The following is a 27,382-nucleotide window of genomic DNA, read 5'->3' on the forward strand; positions in this document are numbered from 1 at the left end:
CAAAACCTCCATTCTTCAGTTTAAAATGATGGCCGTGCCCAGCCAGAGTCCAAACAGAGAAGCCGGAGTTTTCAGAGACAGAATTCTTTCTCTTGGTCCTCCCGACTCCTCTCTCCCCCTCCCTCCTCCTCCCTCCTCCCTCCCCCTTCCTCTACCTTCCTGGCCTTCCAGGTTTCATTGTCAATGACTACACCCGCCCTCAGAACACAGAACCCCCTCCACCCCACCCCACCCCCACACACCGGTCTTGAAGGAAAGCAGGGTTATTTCAAAGGGAAGTTAAAACACCCACAAACGCTTGGGATACCCGAACAGGTGAATTAGTCCTGGGCCATGCAGGGACCTTCAAAGTAACACAGACCACGTGAACTATTTCATCCGCCTTTATAACCGGCCCAAGTCGGATTTTAAACAGTCTTGGAGAGAGGAAAACTGAGAAGTTTCCCAAGCACTGCCCCGATCAACATCTGTAATCTACATTTCTCCCCTGTGAACTCAAGCCCAAGTCAACGCTTTTACTCAGGCAGAGGAGGAGGAAGTGAGGGCACCCACTTGCCACAAGGAGCCTTGGCCAGGAGCCAGGGTCATAAGCACGGGTGGGGGTGTGAAAACCCGGCCCACTCAGCCCTGGAAGCCGGGGTTCTCCATGAATGTAAGGCGGGTCAAGGTGCGGGATACCCAGCGAGGGTGACAGCCGGGGCTGGCTGGGCTCGGGCGAGCAGGGTGCAGCGCTCAGTGGGCAGCAGGGCCACCTGAGCCCACGGCGGGGGAGGGGCTGGGGGACGAGGAGAGACACGGGGCAAGGAGGACTGGGGTGGGGGCACGGGTCCGAGCGCATCCCAGGTGGAGAGGGCCCTGTAGCCTGGGACTACTCGGAGCGCTGCTCCAGGGGCCGCCCGCACTGCGCGCCACCTTTCCCGCGGCTGGAGCGGGGCGGAGCCCGGAGCAACGCGGGAGCCCGGGCGGGCCACGGTCCCCAACGGCCTGTGGCGTCCAGGGCGGCAGGCCACTGTCCCAGCCGCGCTCCCCTCGGGGCTCCCGGGCCCTGTCGTGGTCCCCTGAGTGACGCGGGCTTTTTTGGAGCCACAGGTGGCCCGGGCGCGTTCCCACGGTGTGTGCGCGCGCGGGGGGTGGGGGTGGGGGACAGGTTCTGTGCCTGCGCCTCTCGTCCCTCCGGCCGCCCGATCCCCTGTCCACAGCATCAGCATCTCAGCCCTGCCCGTCATCCCGGACGCATGCTCGCAAAGTTGAAAAGAGGGGTGTCTCTCCCCCAGTGACCGCCCCTCCCCAGGGCAAGGAGCCTCGAGGCGCGCGAGGCTGAGTTGCTGGGATCCGCCCGCTGAAATCCCCTTGACCCTGCCCTGTAACTGACCCTTAGGGAAAAGGAGGGGAAAAAAAAAAAAACCCCACCAGAAAGCCTACTGCGCATGCTCAGAGCTGGACAGCTCCAGAGAGGGAAATTTAAAAACGGTTCGAGCTGCGACGGCGGCGGCCAAGTTGCAGCGAGGGGCGAGCGCACGGGAGTCCCCCCCCCCCCCGTCGCAGCGCCGCCCCCAGCGAGCCCAGGACCCGCTCCAGGTACTATGGTGCAGGCCGGGCCGTGTGCCTCGTCCGACACGGGGGGTCCCACCGGGGCTGGAGGCTTTCCACGCCTGCTTCAGGCTTGGCTGGCTTAGAGGATTTAGGGGCGCCCCCACCCCGGAATCTTCCTTAATGCTGTGTTCGTGGGTGGCCGGGATGGATGACTCAGTGCGTGGACCGGGTTTCCAGCGCCGGCGTCCGGAGTCCCCTTCCAGGGAGGGAGCCCCGCGGATGGGTCCCCGGACCCATCAAGTCCCACTTTTCTGATGATCTCTTCATTTTCAAACTCAATAGCGGTGGAGAATGGGACCTGCAAGCCTTCGCATTTCTGTTTTGCCAGGGCTTTCCCGAAGCTTGACGTTTCCATTTAGGGGTTCCCCTCCCCCCTCCCCCTTTCCCCTTGAATTTGAAAGAACTTGGAATCTCACCCATTCTCCTCACTTGGCTCTTAAACCCCTGTAGGGTTTCCGTGGGACTGTGACCGTTTGTTAGTCGCCTCTGAACTGTGGGAAGCTGTGGGTCTCTGCCCCGCCTGCCTCGGGGTTGATGAGAACTTTGTGTGTGTTTGTTTGTTTGTTTGTTTTACTTGTTTTTTTCCCCCTATCCTAAGGAGATGATAGAAAGTGACATCCCGCCCAAAATGTCAGGAATGATCAGAAGCTCGGGGCACAGTCACCACCGCTCTCCGCAGGAGTACAGGTGAGGGCCCTGTCTGCATGCTGGTGGAGTTGCCTGCTGTCTCCACAGTTCTGATGGGGCCAGAAAGCCTCCGTCTCAGAGTGCTCTCTCTCATTTGGTGTCCCCTCTGAGGGACTGCCTCCTGGGTTAGAGACTGTGGGCATCGTGGTGACAGCAGCGGCTGTTGCTTCCTATCTGGTGACCCCAGCAGGAGCTCTAGGAAATGTCCACCTCCCCCCCCCCCCCAAAGCATTCTGGATGTTGGGAGGTTGTAGGTCAGAACTCAGCTCTTAGCCCGGCTGTGTGATTTTCGGCAAGCCCTTCCCCTGCCTTCTCTGGGCCTTGTTTTCTCTCCGTGTAAAATAAACGATACTGTGGAATTAGAGGGCCTCGGGGGTTTCTTTTGAGGGATTTCTTTTGAGTTCTGTGGACCAAGTTGTCTGAAAGTAAAGCCCAAGCAAAATGGTTCTCAGAACAAAACCAAAGCTCAGGGGAGGGTGGGGGAGCCTTCTGGACCTTTCTTCTTTCTGGAAAGCCATTAGGGATTTATCCAAAAATCAGACCCAAGCAAAGGCTTCTTTACAGGTGGGAGAACTGAGGCCCAGGGCAGAGCTCAGTGCAGAGCACACAGCCGTTGGGAGAAAGGAAGGAGGAGGATTCAGAATGGCAAAGGGTCTCCTGCTAGCCTCTCTCCCTGGAGGATGGGGTGGCCTGACCTGGTTCCCAGAGCCCTAAAGGCAGCACCATGTCTTGGTTGAGGAGTGGGGCCAGTATGGGGGTTGCCCTGGGAAGGCCAGGCTGTCACCTCGGATCAGGCCTGTTTACCCCAGGGGCTGTCTGGCCCAGGGGGCCAGCTGCAGCAAGAGCACTGCCTGCTGAGGCATCCAGCAGCCCCCAATTAGAAGAAGGCCGCCTCTAGACACAAAGGAGGCCTAGGATTCAAACAGCTGGGTTTATCTTATGGGGTGGAGGGGGGGATGCTGTGTGGAACACCTGGCCCAGGTGCAAGGGCCGTTCCGGTATCCATCATTCCCGGCCTCTGCTGAGTCCACCATTCAGGGGAGGAAGCCAAGGCCAGTGTCATCCAATCATCCAACCTGGGACCTCTGGGCTTCCTTCTTGCTCTTAGGGGTTAAATAATCAGGAGTGGGGGCTGTGTGGGCATCTCTGCTTCTCTGGCCGTGTGGCACTTTCTAAACCTCAGTTTCTTCACCTGTAAAATGGAGGTAAATGGTACCAGAGGTCTGGGGTTGCTGTGGCAACCAAGCAGGCACATCTGGGTTGGCCACTTACAGATGATATGATGAGCCTGGGTCACATCACCCCTAAGGTGTCTTTGGTTTAATCCAACAGAAAAGAAAAACTACCATAAAAGCAGCCGGCACCCAGCTAATTTGTGTTCCCTGGGCAGCTCTTCCCAGAGCTGCCCTCCAAGTGGGAAGAGAGAGCAGGTTCTTCCCACAGCTGGATGGAAGGGTCAGGAAAGGGAGTAGGATGAACAAAGGTTAGAGGTCAGACATATGCCAGTTCCTGGACCTGCCTCTGACTGGTCCCATGACTTCAGATCCCTGTCTTGAAGGCGAACAGGGTTGGGGCTGGGTGAGATGGTTTGGTAGGTAAAGGGGCTTGTGGTGCAAGCCCAGTGAACTGAGTTCGATCGCTGGACCCCACATAAATGGTGGAAGGAGAGAACTAACTCCACAGAGTTGACCTCTGACCTCTACTCGTGTACTGTGATATGAAAGTCCTCAAATAATAATAATAATAATAAGTTAAATGGGCACAATTAGGCTGCCTCAAGGATTAATGATGACACTTGCAGGACACAGGCTGCTTAGCTAGCTCTGTTATGGCCGCCTCCAGCTTAGCCATGTTGGAATGCATGGGAGCTGGAACCACAGAGGGCCTTCGGGGAGGGTGGGATGGAATCCCTGCATCCAGGTGCCCAGCTGCCACCCAGTGGAGGCTCCCGTGAGGCTGAGGCTGCATGTCCAGGCCCGTGCATCCCCAAAGCAGGGGAGGGCAGGCAGAGAGCAGCCCCGGGGGATGGCAGGTGTATTCTGCCCACTGACCAGCCAGCGGGAGAATGGGGGCTAGAAGCAGACTCTGTGCTGTCAGCACTGGACCCAGAGATGCCTGGGACCCAGCCCCGCACACTTTTCCCAGAGCAGAGGTTCCCCTCCTTGCATTGGACAGCTAGGGCCTCCAGACGGCAGACAACCTTACTGGGAGGCTGCCTCACTGGAGCCGCTGGAGCCCTGTGCCTTGGGCTGCCACCTCTTGAATAGTGACCAGCTGCCCCCAAACCGTCCTGAGAGGGCCGCATCCCTGTGACAGTCTGATAAGGGGTGAATCTGGATCAGCCAGGGTTAATGCTTTCGCAAGATGATGGTGGAGGTGACAGGCCATGCCGGGACTTAAGCCTGAAGTTGCCATGACTGTTGCTGGCAAGACATTAGGCTAGCCCAGGGCAGCGCTTCCTCCTGGAAAGGAGATTTTATAATTACTCTGTGCAGGGAGTCTTTGCTTCCAGCAACTCCCATTTTTCTCCCCGAATAATAGCCCGGGAGAGGTTTACAGCCTCTCATTTGTGCTCCTACGTCTCCAGGGATCAGATCCTGTAGGCTGTGAGTCCAGACAACACCTCCGGGGCCCCACCGTGCAGGCCACAAGCAGCTGCCTGGTGCTCCGGCCCCCGGGGGGCTACTTTAGCCGTCAGTTAACTTCCAAAGCCCACTTTCTGGGAGGGCGTTGCTGGCTGCAGCCAACGGCCCAGTTCTGGGGCAGCTGTCAGGGGTCGGTGGTGGAGGCCCGGGCAGGGAGCAGTCACCGGTCTCAGAGCCGCCACTCTCTGCAGCTCTCTCCCTGAGCAGCCTTGCGCCCTGCTAGCTCTAGCTGGGTTTCCTCTCAGTGCAGAGGGTGGTACGTCTGCTCCCAGAATGCCAAGGAATAGTTCTTAACTATCCCGCTGGGTACTGGATGCTAGGTGCTTGCTCAGTCCCAGCAAGTGTGGGCCTCGTGCTATCCTTACTGCGGTGACCCTGGCTTCATCTCCGTCAACAGACAAGAAAACAGGCTAGCCACAGCGCTGGCCCACAGGCTTGTGTTTGGGGAGAGGAAAAAAAACATCCTAAGCAGCTGCCTCAACTTTTCGAACTTAGTTCAGAGAGGTCAGGCCCAGGGCTTTCTCTCCACAGAGCAGGAAATGAGCAAGGAAGGGCACGACGGTATGTTCTCCCCTTGCCTGACTGTTGTTGACTTCCCAAAATGTAAGGATCTGCCCTAAAAAAGGAAGTGATCCTGGGAAGGGAAGGGCCCCCTTCACATGGCAGAACCACAGTGCTGGGCTGAGATTGGCTCGTCCAGCGTCGCCTGGGTGGATGGGTGAGCAGACAAACACTGCAGAGTGACAGCAAACAGTTCAGGGGCCCCTCCCTGTGCGTGAGGGTGGAACATCAGGGAGGCGCCGCCCACCAGCCGTGACCTCTGGGGTAGACTTGTATCTTTCATCTTCAAGGTCAGTATATGGAATAGCATCCTGGCTACTGTACGGACAGGGAGAGGCGTAGCCTTGCTGGGCTTCACTCAGGCTGCCCCCACAAAATGCACACACGCGTGCAAGCACACATGCACACACTAAGTCCCAAGTCAGCTATCACTCTAGGCGGGAACCTCCCCCGTCCCCCCATCACTTTATTTCCACTCTCCGTCTTGCAGGGGATTTCTGAGCGTGCAAAGTAGTGTTTAATTTTCCTTTTTCCGTCAACCGTTCTGAAAGGTATCACAAAGGGTTATGTGAGCTGGGTAAACACGGCCCTTGGAGGCTTAATCCTGGGGACAAGAACGGTCTGTGGAGATGTAACAGTTTCTCACCAGCCACAGCCCAGGAGGGTGGGGGCACCTCCTTGTCATGAATCCAGGGCTGGGGGTGTGGCTCCGACTGCCCTCCTCCACTGTTTGCTGGTACACCCTTTCTGGGGCTCATCCAAGGAGGAGCAGAAGACACAGTGAGACGTTAGGAATGGGGCTGGAGCACCAAAAACACGTGTGCCCATTGTGCCCGCATGCCACCCTGTCCTGCCTCACGCCCGCCCTGCGCTGAGAACCATGCTGAGCTCATTTCCTTTGTGGGGGGAAACTGAGGCACAGAGAGGTGACCGGGCTTACTGAGGTCGAATAGCTACAAAGAGGTGGAGATGAGATCTGAGCCCAGGGCGGATGTGCCTCCTCCCTGAAAAGGGCAGCATCGGTGATGCCCACTGTGGGCTTCCGACTGGGCTGTGGCCAGAGAGCCTTACAGAAGCTGTAGCCGAGCAGGCGAGTGTGACCAGCAGCAGCTGGGGGGTCCAGTCCACCTTGGGGGGGGCAAATTTTTGTCACATGAAGGAATGACAGGGTGTCGCACACACGGTGGCATTGTCCTCACACAACAGGAAGCTAAACAACCTGTGTAAATATCGACAGGGGGATGGCACTTGCTCAGTCAGAGGACCACCAGGGCTGGGGCAGCTGAGGAGGGCGCCTCTGAGCAGCAGACACAGCAGAGACTGAGGAAGAGTTAGAGTGTGTGGAGCAGCATGCCAGGCTGAGGAAAACTGTGTGTGGTGGGGGAGGCCTTCCGGTGGGTGGGAGTTTAGAATGTGTGAGGAGCTGAGGCGAGCAGTTGAGGAGAGGCCACTCGGTCACTAGAGCTGGTCTCCCAGGCAGCCAGGATAGCCGGCTCGGGTGTCCAGAAGTGACCGGGACTGTGTCTCCATGGGGATCCCAGCAACACGATCCTTTTTAACACTGATGCCTCGAGGCTGTGACCTCTTCAACACAGCCAAGCGGGCAGAGTGCCCACGAGAGACGCTGCAGGGCTGGGGCCTCTCCCTCAGTTTAGCCCCACAGCCCACGTGCCATGCGCCTGTGAGCTGGGGCTGAGAGGTAGCCTCCTCCAGGCCAAAGGGCCCCTGGGTGTGTGAGCATACCACTGGCTCTCCCCCTTGGCCATGCAGGGTCACCCGCCTAGACACAGGGAAAGTCAGCTTGCCAGTTCGGTGCATGTGGAGTTGGTGTGGGTACCCTCTAAGGGTCAGACACTGCTAGGAGCCCAGTTCATGCTCAGTCCATGCAAGCCAATCACACGAGCCGCTGCCAGTTGCAAGAAGTACCTCCCTCCTCTGCACTCATCTCGTCTGCTCTTCATCAGGCCAGGGCGGCGGGGTGCAGCACGAGGGCTCCCATTTTACAACCGAGTAAACTGAGGCACAGATCGGTAGATGCTCACAGACAAGTCTCCCGGATGCTGAGAGCCTGGGGGGTGGGGTTCAAGCCAGGCCTGACTCGCCTGAAGCCTGTCCTGATTAGTTACCCCTCACTACCGTGCCAGAGAGAACGCCAAGCAGCCTATGCCTGGCTCCCAGGCTAGTGGGCCTGGTGAGTTCAGGGCCTCTGGGCACAGCTTAGAATGGGGTGTTATGGCACGTAATAGGCCCCCACAGACCAGGCCACAGTGAGAGCAGCTAGCTATGCTTATGTGGATTTTCCCAGTGGCCTCCACATAACCCCCCCCCCCACACACACACACCCGGGTCTGGCCTCTACCCCCTGGGGATAAAATAAGGCTACCCTCTGGTGGTATTTCAAGTGGGGAAACTGAGGCCCAAGAAGAGTTAGGCGGGAGATGTGGGGCAGGTATGTGGGCTATGCATTTATGGGTTTGGCATGCCGACCAGACTTGACCCCACCCTTTCTGAGTGAAAGGGTATCCAGTTGGCCCGTAGGTCGGTAAGGTACTGTGTTTGAATAGGGAAATGCGATGTTTGGGGGAGGGGGCGCTTACTGGAAAGCAGCTGAATTAGAGGTGCTCAGGTGAAGACTCCCTGAGTTGGGGAAAAATGTACTGTTAGGGTCACCCCAGGGACCCCTAAACCATTGCTTTAATGTGCTTGCTCAGCTAGCCCCCTGCCTGTTCAGCTAGCCTCTTGTATGCTCAGGCTAGCCCCCATCTATTCAGGCTAGTCCCTGCTTGCTCAGCCTAGCCCTTTGTCTGCTTAAGTTGGGCTTGCCTTCCCAGGCTAGCTCTCTGTCTTCCCAGGTTAGCCCCCTGCCTGCTCAGGCTAGCCCCCTATCTATTCAGCTAGCCCCTTGGATGCTCAGGCTATCCCCCCATGCCTGCTCAGACTCCCCAGCTGTCATCATGGGGAACGCCTGGGTCTTCCACTCCTGCTCAGGCCCAAGAGAGTTGGGATTGACCATCTGGAAAGTGGGGTATTGAGTGTCTACTGTGTACAGGGGCCTGTGTTCCGCTCCTGGCTCTTTCTGCAGAGGAGACAAAGTCCTTTCCTTTGGTAGTGGGAGCTCCTGGGACCACTGCACCCAGTAGGAGACTCAGCTCCTGTCTTACCCTTGTCACTCCTCTAGACGCTCAGGGTCTCCAGAAACCTGGGCAGTGCCTGCTGGGGGCGTCAGAAAGGCTTGAGAGAGTGGAGGCACCTGCCAGGGAGAGGCCAGGTCACACGGGGAAGGAAAGGAAAGGCATACACTGTGAGTGACCAGAAAGAAAACACAGCCGAGTTTATTGGCGGCCATGACAGTGACATCCACCCCACCCAGGGACCCCCGGTCTCTCCCTAGCAGGTGCTCATTTCTCTGATCTCCGAAGGGTCAGCCCTATAGTTGTCACTTTGCCTCAAGGCTGCTAAACCCCTTATGCAGATGTGGAAACTGAGTCTTAGAATGGTTCAGAAGCACATGATGTCACCCAACAGGATGTCACCCTGTCAGTCATGTGACAGAGACTCAGCTGGGGGAGGGGGCACAGGGGGGAAGAGCTGGTCTTGGCTTTTTTGTTTTTTTTTTTTTTTCTCTCTCTCTGTCTCACCCCAGAGCTGGCAGGCATGTGGGCCTCAGGAACCTGGTGAGCCCAGTGTTTCTCCTCACTGAGAAACAGAAGGACAGACAGTGAGCAGAACAGGCTTATGAAGCCCCAGGGCCAGGCCAGACTTTCATTGCCTTTTCCTCCATTTGCAAGTATCCATCTTTGTCTGGTAAAAATTACTCTGAATGCTGCCGTAGCTACTTGCTCTGTCTCTTTTTCATTCTGTTGTGTATGTCCTCTCATGATGGCAGGAGAGATCTCAAACCACCTCTCTGCCACCCTTACAAACTACCTCTAGGGGTCTGAGGTATCTTCCTCTAGGGGTCTGAGGTATCTTCCTCTAGGGGTCTGAGGTCTCTTCGTTATTCTCATTCACACCCATTTTACAGTTTGAAAAACTAAGGTCGGGGATTATGTGTTCTTCTGAGGGCTGGTGGCAGGAAGCAAGAAAATACCTGAAGTCAGGAGTCTTTTCTTCAGCGATGTCCTGGACCCGGACTTTACACCCTATGAATCGCTGGGAGAGGCAAGGTTGAGCACAGATGTGTGCTTCTGGATGGGAGACACAGGGGTATAATGATAATTGACTTGAAAGATTGCTTTTTCACAACACCCTTGTATGATCAGAATAGGGAAAGGTTTGCTTTCTCAGTATCCACTCTGAACAATAGTGGTCCAATAAAAAGATACAATTGAAAGGCACTTCCACGGGGAATGTTAAACAGTCCAACTTTATGTCAGTATTTTGTGTGAAGACTGTGAGAAGTAATTCACGGGCGATTTCCTCAATCTATCATATATCATTACATGGATGATATTTTGTTGGTTGATTCTGACGCAGATACTTTAGAGAAAATGTTTAAGGAAACACAAAGGATTCTGCCATGCTGGGGGTTACAGATTGCGCCAGAAAAAAAAAAAAATACAAAGAGAAGATTCACCTGTTTGGGTTATAAAATCAGTCAACAAAAAATTTGACCACAAAAGGTACAGATCTACAGGAACCAATTGCAAATTCCTAACGATTTTCAAAAATTAATGAGAGGTATTAGCTGGCTGAGGCCTACAACTGGATTAAGGATTTATGAGTTAAGTAATTTGTTTCAAACATTTCAAGGAGATTCAAACTTAAACAGCCCAAGGTGTCTAATGGCTGAAACAAAAAGCACAAATCAGCATGATTCAGCAGAAACAGTAAGACGTCACTGAATTGGAACAAGTCAGCAAAGGCCACAAAACTCAGCTGGAGTGCCCTGAGAAGTTCTCTGGAACGTTTCCCTTTTCGAAGTCAAGTGTCAAAGAATGAAAACCAGCCAAGCAATGTCGATCCAGAAAGGCGGCGTCTCACTGTCTGCGGGCCACGGTATCTCCTCTCCTCAGAGTCTATCCCTGGATGTTTTCAGCAGCCCCTCAAACCGCTGGCAGCAGAACATCACAAGACACACCTGAGTCTTCAAAGAAACGTCCACCTCACAGGAGTTGGTGAGGAAGAAGTTTGGGAGGGCCTCACGCGGCTGTGAAGAGGGTGCCTTGGCGTGCTCCTGGCCTGGACAGTGAGGACAGCCCATTATTGTTTGTCCTCCAACGCATCAGTCCCTGGTTCCTGTGTGATGACAGGGCGAGTAGACAGGGCTTCGAGCTAGTGTACTTCTTCTAGTGTTCCCCCAAGGGATTGCATCGGGGTTGGCTGGGTCAAGCAGGGCCGGCACACTGAGACAGACATCCCGGCTAGGGGTAGGCAGAAGGAAGGAGCAGGTGACTCCTGGCATGCCTGAGGCAGCAGAGCAGAGGTGTCACAGACCTCAAGAAAAAAGAACAGGGGCCCAGCTTATCCTAAAAGGTGACTGCATACCGTCTCGTTTGAAGCTCATGGCAGCACAGGGGACAGGGACAGGGGCTCAAGGCCTGAAGGGACTTGCCTGAGCTCACGTACTCAGAGTTCCAAGGACCTGTCCAGTCGAGTGCCAGCTGGCTCGGGTTGTCTCCAGGGGTGGATCTCGCACCTGAGCACGACCCTGGCATTCCCTCCTGGCACTTCCTGCTCCTACAAACTGGCCGAGAGCTCTGGGCTCAGACTGGGGCTGTCCCCCCAGAAGACATTCGAGCCTGCGTCAGGAATGAACAAAAATGCAGCAGAAACCAGGACCAAGGCTTCGTCACCTCGCTGGCATGCAAAGGGGCTTTTGCTGCAGTAGCCTCAGTTTCCCTATCTGTAAAGTCTTCTATTCTCTGTAGCCCTCCCAGTGCTTGAGTCAAGGAATTCAGGGGGTCAGAGAGCAACTCTAGGATGGCCAGACCCGACTGTCACCCTCATGACTTTCTTGGGGTCAGTGACCAGGGCTCGGCCTGTTTCAACCAGCCATGTGGGAGGGCTGAAGATAAAATAGCGAGCTAGAGAGGAGCAGCGGCGAGCACTCAGTGTAGGATTTGTGACAAAGCTGGGGCATGGGCGACGTGGCTGTCCACTGGCGGAGGAAAGCCCCCCTGGGGGAAGGAAGCGCCCTAATGATCCTGTCCTGTCCTGGTCAAGACTGGGACCCCGGTGTGACTGTCTCCCTGTGACAGTGGACCATTTGAAGGCACAGTCGGGGAACCTGTGAGGGACATACTACTTGAAATAGCTAGAAGCGGTGATGATGCCTTGGGGAAGGAGGAGGACAAGGAAGGGCCGGGCAGGCAGGAAACAGCAAAGGCAGAAATGCAGAGTCCAGGCTGCATTTGAGTGTGCTGAGCATGTTGGGTGCACGGTGACAGCTGCGGGAGGCTCAGGAGGGACTGAGGGATGCAGGGGAAGTGGGACCTCCATCAGCACAGCACCAACCTCGCCCTCTCACCCCATCACCTACTCCGCCCCTGTGGCGCACTCCTGAGAATTGTCTCTGACAGTCTTCACTCCATGGGAGATGGCTTAGGACCTAGGGACAGCTCAGCTTCTCCACATGCAAAATGGGAGAAGTCACTCAGTCACTCAAGTCAATCAGTGCCTGCCTTTAACGGTGGAGCTGGTTAGTGGTTATGGCTGGGCTGTGTGTTTGCTGGCTCCCAGCCAGGCTATCCTTAATCAAGATACTACTATTGGTGTTAATGGCAGCTAAGGAAATGGCCACGGTACATATCTTGGGAACCAGGATTTGCCCCTGGCAGGTTTAGTCCATGCTGGTGTCTTGGAGCCTTGTGAAACCGAAGGGCAGGGACTTGCCTCTACATCCCCCTAGTCTGAGGCAGAGTAGCAGGGGCAATGGGGAAGGAGGGAGGCTCTCACAGGCATCCCTGGGAGGTTGGAGGACAAGAGAGTGGGGTCAAGCCCTCCCCTTCACACCATAGTCTCTGGAGGCCTAGGGGACAGATGGCATGGGCCAGGCCAGAGCCAGGGCCGTCACTCAGATAGATGAGTTATGAGCAGGCCAAAGGGGTGGCAGCCAGGAAAACACAGAAACAATAGCATTGAGACTTAGAACAATGGGGGCCACGTGCGGCAGGGGCAACAGTCGTTTGTGACACAATGGGCCACCAGGGGACAGCAGCCGGGCCAACTGTTGCCACCGACAGGGACCAGCCAGTTTTCAAATGGTTTCCAGGCCTTGTTTGCCTATGAGGCAACCAATGGCCGAGGCAGCCGATAGTCGCCTGATACGGACTTGGACTTCGTGGGCTGAGGGCCCAGGCCCATAACAACTGAGCAGTGGAGGTCACGGCAGCACTAACTGTGGCTCTAAAACACAAGGATGGAGAGCAGAGACGGGGGAGAGAGGGAATGTGGGCTTGGAGGTGCCAGGCGAAGGACTGACAGGCCTCCAGGACCCTGCAGATGTGGGAGGGACCTAGAGGCACAAACCCCACGTAGTCCTCAATCTCTCTGAGACCCTGTCTCACGTTAGGGTGTGGGATGCAGGCTGTGGCCTCTTAGCCACAGAGCGGACAGCCCCTGGTACTGATGAGATGGTGCTCGGATGTGCTGTGGGCACCTCAGTCCGGCATACACAAGCTGCCATCACAAAGCTGTCAGCCACGTGGCTCGGGGACTCCGGGGACACCAGAGTCACCTCCGCATTTGGGGTCTTGCCAGGCACAGCCTTTCTCTTTCTGCACAAGGCTATGTGTGTACTCGTTACATGTATCTGTCAGCCTGCTGGTGACTGGTGGGCCGGGTGGGGCTCCCAGGGCTGCCGGGGTCACAAGAAAAAACCCTGGCCGCAGGCTGCACCTGGACCCGAACTTCCTGTGCTAACGGCCTTGACCAAGAGACTCATAGTGCTGAGACTCAGTTTACCATGTGTGAAAAGGGGGACATGGTGTGTTTACACCTTATCCAAAGTGTTTGGAACCAGAGGTGTTTTGAATCTCAATTTGGAGGTTTGGGGGGCATTTGGGTATATACAATGAAGGGGCAGAGTCCAAAGACAGAGTTACAGTGTCTGGTGTCTCTTGAGTGCCCAGCGTGAAGGGACTCATAAACGCTATTTTCATCACACCCACATCTGAACGGTGACCCCGGAAGTGATCCGAGGTGTGGCGTTTTCTGCTGTGGCCACACGGTGGTGCTCAGTGAGTTCTGGCCTTTGAGGTTTTGGTTTCTGAAACAGGCTCCTGCCTCCCACGGGTGATGGCGAGCTCCCCGGGGACCTTCAGTCACTGTCATGGCTCACGGCCGTGGATGTGCCTCGGCTGCAGCAGATGGCAAGCGGACGCATAGACCTGGGAGGCCCCAGCCTGTCACACCCACACCCAGGTAGGCTCAAGGGGAGGAGGTGACCTGTGATGCCGCCACCGGCCTGCTGGGAGGTCCTTTTGTCTCTCTGCCCTCTCTGTCCATATCTGTGAAATGGGAGGCATCCCCTCTTTCCGCCCCGGGAAGTTGGGGCTCCTGGGAAGGCAATCTCAAACACCTCACACTGTCAGCAGACTCACGATGAGCCAAATGCAAGCTGAGGCCCACCCTTGCACAGGCCAAGAGTAGGGTTTAGAGTTTCTGAAGAATGTAAGAAAATGAAGGTGACAGGCAAGGCCTGGAGCCTCTGCTCTCTGGCCCTTCAGGAAACAAGTGTACTGCCTTCTGTTCTGGAAGATTCTGAGAGAAGCTTGGCACTTCATAGGTGCTCCGCCAATGACGGGAAGCTGTCATCAGTGGAAAGCGGACTGAAGACAGCACTGAGGGGAAATGGTGTCAGAAATGCCACTGCTGCACAAGAACAGGACAGTAGCGGACATCAGTGTCCAGCAGGATGGCTCGGGAGCAAGTTGTTTTTGGGCAATGTGCAGAGCCGTTGATGTATGTCTTCCACGAAGGACCAGGAAATATTTGCTTACTTTTGAGACAGGGTCTTCCTAAATATTGCAGGCTGGCTTTGAATTCCAGATTCCCCCTGCCTCAGCCTCCCAAGTGCTGGAATCACAAGCGCGCTCTGCTGTGCCTTTGCTATTGAAATAGATGCTTTAGGCTTGTTAATCCATAAAGTCTAAAGTTCAAATTATTTAATACTGACGTTGACAGAGGAATAAAACCAGCCACAAAGAGGTGCAGCAGTGTGCCAATAAAACTTTATTGACCATTCAGGCTATGGGCCAGGTTTGGCCTGCTGCTAAGTTTTCTAACTCTAATGTAGAACCCTGGAAGACCTATGTGGCAATGGGATGTGCCTGCCCCTCCGATTAGTTTCCTTATCTGCATGGAAAGTAAACAGAAATATTTTTACAGGGTCCATACTTAAAGCAGTTGGGGTTTGATACATGGTTAAAAAAAAAAAAAAAGGCAGGGCCAGCAGCATCTTGCAGGTCACTTTTACTTGATTAGAAATGGTGCCATGAGAATCTGTGATAGATTAGTAATGTGTGCCACAGGCCCAGCACAGGAAGCAGGCGTACACCTGCTGTTCTTGGGCTAATCTTTAGCAGAGACTGGCAGAGCTTCACGGAGGAGGGGGGGCACAAAGGCATTGGTATCTAAATAGGGAGGTCCCAAGGAGCCATGAAGCTTTGGAGAAGAAGAACGATAAATTGGTGCTTTAGCTCATAAAGGACAGGAACCAAGGCAGTCTATCACCATCACAGTTGTCACAATTAGCTCACATGTATTACACACCCAGTCCTGTGCTAAGCGCTCGGTAGGTCAGCGCCTCATCTAACTGCAACTTTGTAAATGGGCAAAGGGGTAAGTGGAAATGGGGACCCTGAGGCTGGCCAGGTTACACAGGTTGTAGGATCCCCACGTCTGACCAGCGCATTCCAGAAAAGTGATTCAGAAACACTTGCTACGTGCCTGGTCCTGGGGTGGATGGTGGTCCCCCAGGCCCCACCGTGGCCACCGTTCCCAGCAGAACGGCTTCTCTGTACCCTCCTCCTACAGGTGCCTTGGCTGGCATGCAAGACCTGCATGTGTGCGCGACCCCACGTCCCCTGCTCCGTGGCCAAACTGCCATGGTCCCCAGAGGCATGCTGGGCTTGGGCCCCATAGGCAGCCACAGAGCCAGCGTAAGTGCCGCTACAGGGCCGGGAGAGGGGAGGCTGCCTGGCCCTCCCTGACCGGCTGTCTCACCCTCTCCAGGCCGAGCAGATGAACCCGTTCCCCACGGGAGGTCAGTCCTCATCAGGCCTGCCGGAAATGCCACAGCTGTATTCGCCTGCTGCCCAAGTCCAGTTCCCTCTACCTCCGGGGTCCCAGCAGGTACCAGCCAGGGGACTGTTCTGCTCCTCTCCCTGCTCAGGCTCCCTCGGATAAGACCCCCTCTATGTCCAGTGCTGTTTGCACCATTCACGCCTTGCTGGGGACAAGGGGACATCTCCCTGCAGTTAGAGGCTGGGCTGGGCTTTGTGGCTTACCTCTGCGCTGTCTCACCACCCTTCTCTCTCTCTGCCGCCTGGCCCCGCCCCTTCCCGTGAAGTGCCCTCCTGTGGGCCTCTATGGCTCTCCATTTGCAGCTCGGCCTTCCTACCCAGGGGCCCACAGGGCCGTACATTCATCTCAGGAGCTGCACCCCAAACACTACCCCAAGCCCATCTACTCCTACAGGTGAGGCCTGCCCACCCGGAAGGAAGAAACAGGGGCCACCTCTAGGGACTCTTAGACAGCTAGGAAAGGAGACCTGACTCCCAAGGGAACCCGAGGGTGGAATCCAGCCATGGGAGGGACTGGCGTGTACCCCACATCAGACGCCGGTTCACCATCCTTACAGGCTGTATGCCTCTGTCTCTCCGAGCCTGTTTCTTCACATTAGAAAGTCAGTTACAGAAATGAGAGTCAGTATCTCGGGCTTTGGGGGTAGGGAGGGCATCTTGGATGACGTCTAAAAGCCCATGGGAGTGAGGTCAAAGGGCAAGCAGGATTTCTCAGCTCACTGCAGTGGCTAAGCTGGGAGAAGAGTAGGGAAGGGATGGGCACGGGTGCAGGGAGAGGTGCTGATGAGGAGTTGAGCTTGGGAGTATAGAGGGGCACAGAGCTCCTGGCAGCCCGGGCCTTGGGCTGCCACCTGAGGTCTGTTTGCGGCCCCATCTCTGGCCCCAGCTGTCTGATCGCCATGGCCCTGAAGAGCAGCAAGACTGGCAGCCTGCCCGTGAGCGAGATCTACAGCTTCATGAAGGAGCACTTCCCCTACTTCAAGGTGAGGGTTGGGACCCAGGGTGCGGGATGCCAGAGCCACGCTGCCTCTCCCCGCTCGGCCGGGACCCAGGGCCTCCTCAGTACCACACTGAGCCACGTTCTTAGCCCCCACGGTTTTGTCACGCTGGGTAGGTAGGACGGGCACAAGCACACCCATACAGATGCCATTTACAAAGAGAATGGGCCATCTGAAAAGGGCTCTGTTGGATGAAACAGAGCTCGTTCATCTTAGGGTGAAAAGAGTGGGGCGGGGGCAGCCTAGTTATTCAACACAGACCCAGACACACCTCAGTAAGAGCCTTCGCTGGCGCGCTCAGAAAGACTTGGGGAGATCTTGTCAGCGGTCATTAGTTACTTCAAACCCCAAAGGCCAGATCGCAGGATCTCGGGCCTGGATGGTATCCCTGGGTGGAAATGCTGGACTGTGTGGTTTGGGAGCGCTGGGTCTCAGTGTCTGGTTGCCTAGGAACACAGCATGAGCTGCACCACTTTCACTGGGCAGCTACCTAGCCCTTAGCATCAGTCTGCCCCATCCCCACCCTGTGGGAGATGAGACGAGAGGGGCCATTGCTGAAGCCTGAGTCTGTGGTCCAGCTACAGGTCCGCAGCCACCAGGGCGGGGCCTCCTGCGGGCGCCGCAGCCCCCACCTTTCCCTCTCATCTCCCCAGCTTGTATTGTTGACTCCCTGGGTCCTGCCCTGACCGGCAGGAGTTTGAGTGTGCCCGGGCAGAGAAAGAATCGCCAGGGCGGGATCGCCTGAGGAGCCTGCCGGGTATCCATGTCTCCCCACAGACAGCGCCTGACGGCTGGAAGAACTCAGTGAGACACAACCTGTCACTCAACAAGTGCTTCGAGAAGGTGGAGACCAAGTCCAGCGGCTCCTCGCGGAAGGGCTGCCTGTGGGCCCTGAACCTGGCACGCATCGACAAGATGGAGGAGGAGATGCACAAGTGGAAGAGGAAAGATCTCGCCGCCATACATCGCAGCATGGCCAACCCGGGTGAGCCCCGGACCACTGCGCATGCGTGCACGCACGCACCAACGCACCCACCATCTCCCTAGCCTCCCACGGCGCCTGCCCCTGTCCGGAAGCCAGCAAAGGCAGGGATTCAGTGAGAAACGTGCAGAGCTGTTGAATCTGCTCTCCCTGGCTTCTCACTTCGCAGCTCCGGAGTGGCGCTGACATGGGTGTTGGAAAGAATAAGAGGGCTGGAGAGGTGGCTGGGTGGTTAAAGCATTTCCCGCTCTTACAGGGGACGGGGCTCTGCTTCTCAGCATCCATGTTGGGCTGCTGCAACTGTCTGTAGCTCCGGATGCAGGACAAGCACCGGTGTGCAAGTGGGGTCGGGGAGAGACAGAGAGGGATGGATGGAGGGAAGGAAGAGGAAGGAATGAAGGAGGGAGAGAGAGAGAATGAATGAATGAATGAATGAATGGATATATCTTAGTAAGTTAGGCATGGCAGCATGTGTCTTCAAGCTGTGCCGGGAAGGAAGAGATGGGCGGGTCCCTGGGGCACACAGGTCAGAGGGTCCAGCTGACTAGGTGAGGTGAGTCCAGGTTCAAAGGTCGGTGCCGGGTGGGGCAGTGGTGAGCCACTCGTTCGGAGGGGCTTTGGCAGGAAGTGGGGAGAGGGCTCATTGTGGTTCCCATCCCAGGCCTCCCTGGCCGTGGGCTAAGCTGGCTGGGAGCTCCAGGGCAGGTCATCTGGCCTTCTAGATTGTGGTCTCTAAAATGGTCTGGCCAGATCTTGGGCCCCTTATGGTCCAGTGTCAGCACTGTGCCGCATTCCAGGAGGTAAAGGAAAGAGCCGAACAGTGATTTCTGGGGCTGGGGAGATGGCTGAGTGGGAAAGGCACACACTGCGGTGTGAGGATCTGAGTTCGGAACCCCGAATCCAGGTAAAGGTTGATGTGGCGCGCACATCAGTAATTCTCGCAGTCCTTTGGTGGAGGCAGGCATGAGCTCATGACAGGAGACCCTGTCTCGAGGTGGAAGGCAAGGGCCTGATACCTGGGACTGTATTCTGACCTGACACACACATGCACGCACACACTGGTTGTTGTTTTTTTTTTGTTTGTTTTGTTTTGTTTTGTTTGTTTTTTTGTTTTTTTTTTTTTTAAAGAATGATTTCTGTTCTTTGCTTGTAACAGTTCTCACAGAAGGGGGTCCACTTAGCCCACAGCATGATTTCCAGGGTTGTGTTTGGGCAGAGTAGGGAGGTCTCCTTGGCATTAATGATCCGGCTGTCTGACGGGACCTTCCTCCCTGCCACAGCTCCCTCTGGAGTGGGGCTCATGAGCGTTCAAATAAAGTCTTGGGGCACAGGCCTGTGCTATATGGGAGGAGCTGCTAGGATTTCATGGCCACCCCCATTCCTTGAAGGCCTTTTCACGGCTTGGGATGGCATCACATCTCCATAGCAACCCAGTGCAGATTGTATCATACCATCCCGTCAAAGAGGAGACAGAGAGTCTAAGACAGTTGCTAGGTTCACATAGGTGGTGGCACGGGGACTTAGGACCCGGTGGCAGCAGGAACTTCTGAGTGACATTTCCTACTTGTCTGCAGAGGAATTGGACAAGCTCATCTCAGACCGGCCGGAAAGCTGCCGGCGTCCTGGCAAACCCGGGGAGCCTGAGGCCCCCGTGCTGACTCATGCCACCTCGGTGGCCATGGCCCACAGCTGCCTGGCCATCCCCCAGCTCCCACCAAAGCCACTGATGACCCTGTCCCTGCAGTCAGTCCCCCTGCACCACCAGGTCCAGCCTCAGGCACACCTGGCCCCAGACTCGCCGGCGCCAGCGCAGACCCCGCCTCTGCATGCCCTACCTAACCCCAGCCCAGGGCCTCTCCCCCAGCCAGCCATGGGCAGGGCTCCCGGGGACTTCCTCAACATCAGCACTGACATGAGCACGGAGGTGGACGCCCTGGACCCCAGCATCATGGACTTCGCTCTGCAGGGTGAGGCGTAGGAGACGGGGGTCGGACGGGGCTGGGGGCAGAGACGGGAGCCCAGCAGCGGTCTGTCTGTGCCGCCCTTAGCATACGACAAGCACCACACCTAGTAAGCACTTAATGAGCACCTGCTGCATACCAGCCACACACTGCCTAGGCACCATGCGCCCTGCCGCAGTCCCGAGGCCCCGCCACCTCATCCTCATTCTGCTGATGGGGACACGGAAGTAGAGAGAAGTTGAATTGCCAGCCCGGCTCCCCTGGCTACCCACTGGCAGACCCAGGATTTAAGGCTTGCACCTCCAGACTCTTCTTCAGTAATAGCTTCAAAGTTGTGCGTGCTGAGTCTAGGCATGGGACCCCTCAGTGAGTCGAGGGTGACGCGTCCAAGAACCAAGCAGGGTGCTGTGTGCTTCAGCGAATGTTCCCAACCCATCCGGCCCTAACACGCATGCACCTGCTGTGTTCCAGCCCTCATGTCCTGTCCCTCACTGGGGAATAGGACCAGGCGGCAGGTGAGTCAGCCCAGAGGTCTGTCATGGCCGTGGCTTATACTGTGGCTCAGAGACTAACATGGTTTTCCAAGGGACACATAGCAGCAGGAGGAAGACCAGGGCTGGACCTCTGCTTCTTTTCTGCCCTGTGACAACACAAGGCCTCGAACACCGCACATGGTCTTTACCTCTTTCCCTCAGAAGGGGATTTGAACTCGGGGCAGGTTGGCCCTAAGCCGGCTCACCCAAATGCTTTTGTCTTTGTAAGGTAACCTGTGGGAAGAGATGAAGGAGGACAGCTTCGGCCTGGACGCTCTGGGGACCTTCGGGGACTCCCCACTGGGCTGTGACCTGGGGGCCTCAAGCCTGGCCCCTGTGTCTGGCAGCAGTGACCAGCCCTTCCCTGAGGTGCAGGTGACGGGTCTCTATGCTGCGTACTCCACGCCAGACAGTGCGGCCCCATCGGCGGCCACCTCTGCGCAGTTCCTGGGGACTCCAGGGAGCAAGTCCATAGCTCTACTCTGAGCCGCCGGCCTGGAAGAAAGGCCCCAGGCTCCGCAGCGTCTTGCTGCGGGTTGACAGGAAGTGACAGCTCTTGCTTCTTCCTGCTCCCCCCAATGCTCCCACAGGATGCTTCTGGGGCACCCAAGTCAGAAGCGTGGGAGAATGGCAACCACTCCGCCTCCCCTTCTCCTGCAGGGCCCGAGACAGGGGGATGGCTATGTTGAGACCTGGCTCTCTGTAGTCCAGGCTCCTGGCAGGGCCCCGGACGGTCAGTGGCCCACCTTAGGACACAGTGGTATGTCACAGAGTCACAGGGGAAAGGCTCTGAGCACACGCATTCTCCTAGGAGAGGAACCCCTGCCTAGGCCTCAGAGCGTGGCCCAAGGCTGGGGAAGGACCAGGTCAGCCTTGGTTGTGCCTGAGGGTGACATGGCCGACCTCTGCCGGCATCCACTGCAGGCTCCTGCCCATTCCTCCTCGAGTTTTCAGAGCCAGCTGACTGTGTACATTTATTTATATTTATTGTGACCCCAGCTGAGGTTTCTGGAACGAGACCCTTGGCGGCTCCTCACCACTCAGCAATCCCAACTCCCTAGTGACCCCACATCTCCAGCCTGCCCAGGCAGCCCCAGCAGCCACCCCCCCATCCCCTTCAGAGACTCGGCAAGCGCTTTTGCTCCTGGGAAGTGCCCCATCCGTTTCCTATTAGATCAGATCTTTTTCTTGGTGTTTCATCATGGCTCGCATCTACTCTTGAGTTCGAAGAGGATTTCTCTAAGGCCTGTGGGGTGGAGACAGGAGGAAAGGGCCGAGAACTACCTGTGCCAGCACTGAGACTTTTGTGACCGGAAGATATGAGCTCACGTCACCCCGAGCAGCAGTACAGCGTGGGACATTACCGGCTCTGGCTGCCATGGCTTTGTCTGTGTCTATTCTTAGATTGCTCTCTTGTTCCTTCACTGGGTTTTCCAAGTGAGGGTTCTGCATGCAGGTGGGGTCACTGGGGAGAGGGGTGGGCCACCTCCACCCACCCTTTTCTACCTTGATATCTGACCCCGTATCTGGGAGTTCACACCCTAGGGCTCAGTGTTCTGGAGGGCCAGCAGGGGGGCCAGCTGTCCGGAAGGGCAGCGTGAAGCCTTGTCTTCGAGGGCCATCTCTTAGGCGCCCCCCACATCTAGAACTGCACGGGCACGGCTGTCTTTAGACGATGCAGCCCGGCCCTTCTGGCCAGCCTGGCTCAGCTGCTACGTGGCCGTACGTGCCGGGGCCCTCGCTAGGTCACACTGTTTAAGTGTTAGGACCCCATATCCGGGCAGTGCCAAGACTCTGTAGGTGTAGTACTGAGAAACTGTCAATAAAGGCTGAACAGCAGCTGTGTGGCGCGGTGCAGCCGGCAGGGGCGGAAGGGAAACGACGGTGCGCAGCACGGAAAGGAAACCCGGACCTCTGGCACCAAGTTCCCCCTGAATCTGAGCCTAGGGATGGGGCCAGTCATCGAAATTCACATGGCTGGCATTTACTGTCCTCACAATGAACATGTGAGAGGTGGCATCTTGAGAATGTACTATAGACGATTGTCAGCTACTCTCAAAGCAGCGGCTCAGAGGACGCGCGCATGCGTGGTGCGTGTCTGTGGGGGGGGGTCCTGGGTCCGAATGTGCCAGCCTCAGGCTCGAGCAAGGCTGCTCCAAGCTGGGGCCAGTGCAGCAGAAAGACTCCCGCCTTTTCATCACCCGAGACAGGCCAGGCCAGGGATGGTCACCACGTGAGCGCATGCAGCCCTCGGGGAGGCTGTGGCTTAGTACTTAGTACCCCTGTTTTGCTGGTGAAGAAATGGCAGCTTGGAAAACTTCAAATAACCATTACCAGGATCCTACTCAAGCATGCCCTAAAACACAGGCCCTACCAGCAGAAGCACGGTGTCCCCAGCCACTCCTGAGACATTGAGGAGCCTGCTGTCCTGCCGACACCGTGCTCAGCCCAGTGGGACCCTTGGACTTCTGGTCTCCTCTACGGGGATAAATCTGCTGTTTTAAACTACGGTGTTACTAAGCCACACAAAACCAATCATACTGGTGTTACAAAGGATAAACGGGCCGGAAGAGGCTAAATACATCTAGGTGCATCAGCGAGAGGTACCAGGTCCCATTTAGGCACTGGCTTAAGGAAGCACAAACCTCTTCCCTAGACTGACTCTGTTCAGACACTTGTTCTTTCTCCCAAAAGCAGTTGCTGAAACTGGGGTTAGGGAAGGGTCGGAGCGCTGCCACCAGCTGGAAGTGGGGCAGTGGGGCCAGAACCTCTTTGTTCAGGCAGTCCTGTGGTGGTGTGATGTCTCCAAGTCTCTTAGCCCAAGGACAATGAGACAGATGCTGATATGTCATCTGGCAACTCAGTGGCCTCCTGCCCATCATAGCCTTAGGGCACCTCGTCCCCCGGGATGTGTCCCTCATCATAGCCCTCTACTCACCAGTGGAGTGCAGAGGGACCAGCAACACCAGGATACAGGAACCATGTCAGCATAGTTCTGGGGACTGTTTTTCCTGCTACCCTGTCCTTGGGGGTGTTCGGCTCCCACAGGGATCTTCAGTGGCCTCCACCTCAATGTGTCCCACCTTATGGGTCCAGGCAGCTTCTCTGTGTAACACAGAAACCTGGCGTCTTAGGTGCTTTCTGTTGGTGTGATAAAGCATATAGCCAAAAGAAGCATGAGGTGAAAGGGGTTGTGTGACTTAAAGGTTATGGTCCATCGCTGAGGGGAGTCAGGATGGGAACCCAAGCAGGGCAGGAACCTGGAGGCAGGAGCTGGTGCAGAGGCCATGGAGGGCGCTGCTCACTGGCTCACACCCCATGGCTTGCTCAGCCTGCTTTCTTATAGAACCCAGGAACCACCTGAGCATCCAGGGCTCTCTCATATCAATTGTTAATCAGAAGAGTGCTCCACAGGCTTGTTTACAAGCCATTTGGCTGAAGGTTACCTCATCCTGTGTTACCCTAGCCTGTGTCAAACTGAAGAAAAGCAATTAACTAGTACACCTGGCCAAGCTTGCTGACGACTAGCAGCTCCTGGGCCCTTAGTGTTCTGGGTGAGATGTCACTATCGTGGCTGGAGAGATGGTTCAGCAGTTAAGAGCACTGGCTGCTCTTCCTGAGGACCCGGGTTCAGTTACCAGCACCCACATGGCAGCTCACAACTGTATAACTCCAGTTCCATACGCTCTGACACCCTCACACAGACAAATATGCAGGCAAAACACCAATGACTATAAAAATAAATATATATATATTTGGACCTTGAATGGGACAGTAGATCAGGGCCAATTTATGTTTTGTTTGGCACAGGGGCTTACTGTGTAGCCTAGGCTATCCTAGAACTCATGATCCTCTTGCCTCAGACTTTCCAGTGCTGAGGTGACAGGTATGCGCCATTATAGTTGGCTAAATCTGAGTTTTTTAACAAGCACCCCTGCTAAGTTTAAGACTAAATCAAAGGAAGGGAGTGAGGATCCAAGGCAAAGAGGACAAAAATCCCCAGGGCCACTGTTGACTCAGCAAGGCGGAGCCAAGCACAGGGAGCCCAGAACACAGCCCCAGGGCCACGGTGTAAACCAGGAAAGAAGGATGGACTTACTCCAGTCTCCGCCAAACTGAGGGTCAGCCTCTGGAGAGTCTTCACCAGGCTGGCTCTGCCTTGGGAATGTAGTATTACGGAACTGAGAGAGGTGGGAGAGAAGGAGGGGGGCGGGCAGGGAGGTGAGGCAGGCGGGAGGGAAGTGAGGCGGAGCACTGAGCATCAGGTCCAGGTGCAGGCTGTTGGCCTCTGTGCTGTGTGAACCTAGAGCATCTCTCGCGGGTTCATGCCTTGTCTTAACTCCTTGTTTCCCAGCTGCTGGCATTGCCATGGGAGATTGTGGGACTGTTGGAAGTTGGGGTCTCCCTGGCAGAAGGTTGTGAGGTCGGGACTTGGAAGGTTCCTGGTTCCTGCTTTAGGGAGAAGTTAACAGCCTTGGTCACACTTTCCCACTGCTCTGCCTTGCCTGCTCCGATGGGCTGAAACCATTGAAGCTAGAACAAATTCTTCTGTCCTTTAGCTATTTCTGTAGGGTATTGTGGTCACAGCATCAAGTAACAGACATAGCAGGTTAAAAGGTCCAACTATTTAAAAACAATTTTTTAAAAAAGGTTATGTGTTGGTATTTTGCCTGCATCTATGTGCACCACGTGTGTAGTGCCTGCAGAGGCCAGCAGGCGGCACCAAATGCTCCCCTCCCAGAACTACAATTGTGTACGGTTTTGAGGCACCAAGTGGGTGCCAGCAATCAAACCTGGGTCCTTCTGAAGACCATCCAGTACTCTTAACTGCTGAGCCATCTCTCCAGCCCCTTCAGTGGAAGGGGTTTAAGTTACTTTCCCACCTCTTTGAATGGCTATAAGCAAACCATCCAAATCCAGACGACAACAGGAATCAGAAAGCTTGTGCAGGCTGCCAAGGATGTGAAGGTGGAATGCTGGTACCTCACTGCTGGGCACTGAAAACCCTGGAGGTTCCTCTGAACGCCAGCAGAGAATTGCCGTAGGAGCCAGCAGTGGCCGCCACTTCAGGATACAGATCCAAAGAACAAAAAGGGAGAAGGGCCAGGACCCAAAGACACGTGTGCTCTGCCCACAATAGCCGCAAGGCACAGCCTGCAGCCTCCTACAGGCACGAGCGAACCAGTGTGCTCTAGCTACACGATGGGATAGCGTTCAGCCTTTAAAAAAGGGAAATTATGACACTTGTCATACAATGGAGGAACCTTGGGGACATTGTATTAAGTGATATAAGCCAATGTGAGTTCAGTGAGGAGGTTCCCAAATCCACAGAGGTAGAAAACAGAATGGGGAGGGGATGAGGGCTAGGAAACAGGAATTTGTTGCAATAGGTATAGAATTTCCATTTGGCAAGATGATATTTAAAAAGGATGCTATAAAAAAAAAGTATCAGGTTTGGGTTACCACCCCCCTTGGATTTGTTGGCTAGTGAGATCCCAAAGACACCCCCGACCAAGGCTCCTGTGGATGTTCCTGGTTGCACGCCAGAATTTAATGGTAAGAAGATCATATTGCTGAAGACAGAATGTGGAGGAACCAGGCTGGTACTGACCTGTGACTGGAAGTGTCCTCCCCGCTGGCTAGTCTCGACAGCACAGGAGGTGCCATGCAGGCTCCGGGGAGGAAAACTAATCATCAACAGCTTTACCCATCTTTGAACTCCGTGAGCTGCCACCAGCCTGGCAAGTTGCACCCATGGGTGCAATGGTAGCATGACTGTTCTGGGGGTAACCAGCTCCTCTCTGCTCAGGTTTAAGTGTGCTCCTCAGGGTGAAGTCATGCCTGCAACTGTGGACGGGGTCAAGTACCACGGGGAGCTGATAGGCCCAGGGGACGGAGCATCAAACCACGCCGCCCTGTAAGTCCTTTATCTTCACCATGAGTGCAGCTCCCAGCCCTCTCCGGAGAAGCTTCTCACAAATCATCAAAATTCAGAAAATAAGTGACGGTTGCATGCTGACACTTCCATAGCACAGCCTCTCACAGGAAGGCTCAGGGATCAGTGTGTGTGTGTGTTCTGTAAGAGCCTGGGGTGGTATAGCAGAGGACTGTGGCCAGTCAAATCTATCCCATCATGAGAGACACATGGCCGCCAGCACAAGACCTGAACAGGATCAAGTCAGCAACATTTGGAATGGACAGGGGTTCATGGGCCTCGTGCTAGTGGAGGGGATATTGGCAGATGATGGCTGTAATGGGAGGGAGAGTTGGGATTTTTTTTCTGAGATGTGGACCCTGGGAGGGTGCCCTGCTCCAGTAGTTGGCCTCACCCCTAGATATATATGGGCAGCACTGGGCTAGAAAGAGGGAGGAGGGAGGAGGAGGGAGGAGGGAGAGAGAAGGAGGAGGGAGGAGGGAGGAAGGAAGAGGATGGAAGGGAGGAAGGAGGAGAAAGGGGAGGAAAGAGGAGAGGGAGGAGGGAGGGGGAAGGAGGAGGAGGGAAAAGGAAGGAGAGAGAGGGAGGAGGAAGGAGAAAGAGGAGAAAGAGGGAGAAGGAGAGGGAGGAGGGAGGAGGAAGGAGGGAGGGAAGGGGAGAGGGAGGAGGAAGGAGAGAGAGGAAGGAGGAGAGAGAAGGGAGAGGAAGGAAATGAAGCGGGGAAGAGGTGGGGTGGTTCTAGCAGGAGCTGGGGGAGAGAGTGGGCGTAGATTTGATCAAAACATGTTTTATGTATACGTGAAATTCTCAAAGAGTTTTTAAAAAATCTTTTGAAGGCGTGTAGGAGGTTGGATGTCCTCCATGTCACTGCCCACTGGAACCTATTAAGGTGAGTGTCAGCTAGGAGGGAGGCCAGTATACCTAGCTCAAGGCTAGCCTGGGCCGCACTGGAGAAGGGAAGGCTGGGACAGCAATCAAAACACTGGCCCGCAGCAGTGGTGCCACCCGGGCAGGGCCTGCTGGCCCTCAGCCTGGGTTGTATCAAGAGAGTAAAGATGGATGGTTTGTCATCTCCCTCTCATGGGTTCATCTGCAGATGGCACAGGACAAGGCCAGGCCTGGCATCAGCTGTCTCGTGTGGACCTGAGCTGGACATCAAGGCCTCAGTGCACATGGTGATTGCTGCTCCTTTCCTCCTTCCTCTGGGAGTGGCTGAGTGCCTCAAGGGAAAGTGGAGCAC

At 55.6% G+C, this 27,382-nt stretch overlaps 1 protein-coding gene across 2 annotated transcripts; it reads left to right on the top strand.

Annotated features, from left to right (window-relative positions):
* The first annotated feature begins 2,191 nt into the window (after positions 1-2,191).
* Foxn4 (forkhead box N4) lies at positions 2,192-22,014 on the top strand. 2 transcript variants are annotated; one of them, XM_021634689.2, is made up of 9 exons: positions 2,192-2,280; positions 13,705-13,850; positions 15,465-15,589; positions 15,663-15,782; positions 16,000-16,127; positions 16,620-16,716; positions 17,509-17,716; positions 19,288-19,680; positions 20,437-22,014. In XM_021634689.2, the coding sequence occupies exons 1-9, from the start codon at positions 2,195-2,197 to the stop codon at positions 20,691-20,693; spliced, it is 1,560 nt and encodes a 519-aa protein (XP_021490364.1). In that variant the 5' UTR covers positions 2,192-2,194; the 3' UTR covers positions 20,694-22,014. The 2 variants fall into 2 exon arrangements, with proteins under 2 accessions (XP_021490364.1, XP_021490356.1); XM_021634681.2 differs by having other exon boundaries at positions 2,195-2,280; positions 15,672-15,782.
* Positions 22,015-27,382: the final 5,368 nt, after the last annotated feature.

The sequence above is a fragment of the Meriones unguiculatus genome, chromosome 4 (assembly GCF_030254825.1).
Source record: "Meriones unguiculatus strain TT.TT164.6M chromosome 4, Bangor_MerUng_6.1, whole genome shotgun sequence".
Lineage (NCBI taxonomy): Eukaryota > Metazoa > Chordata > Mammalia > Rodentia > Muridae > Meriones > Meriones unguiculatus.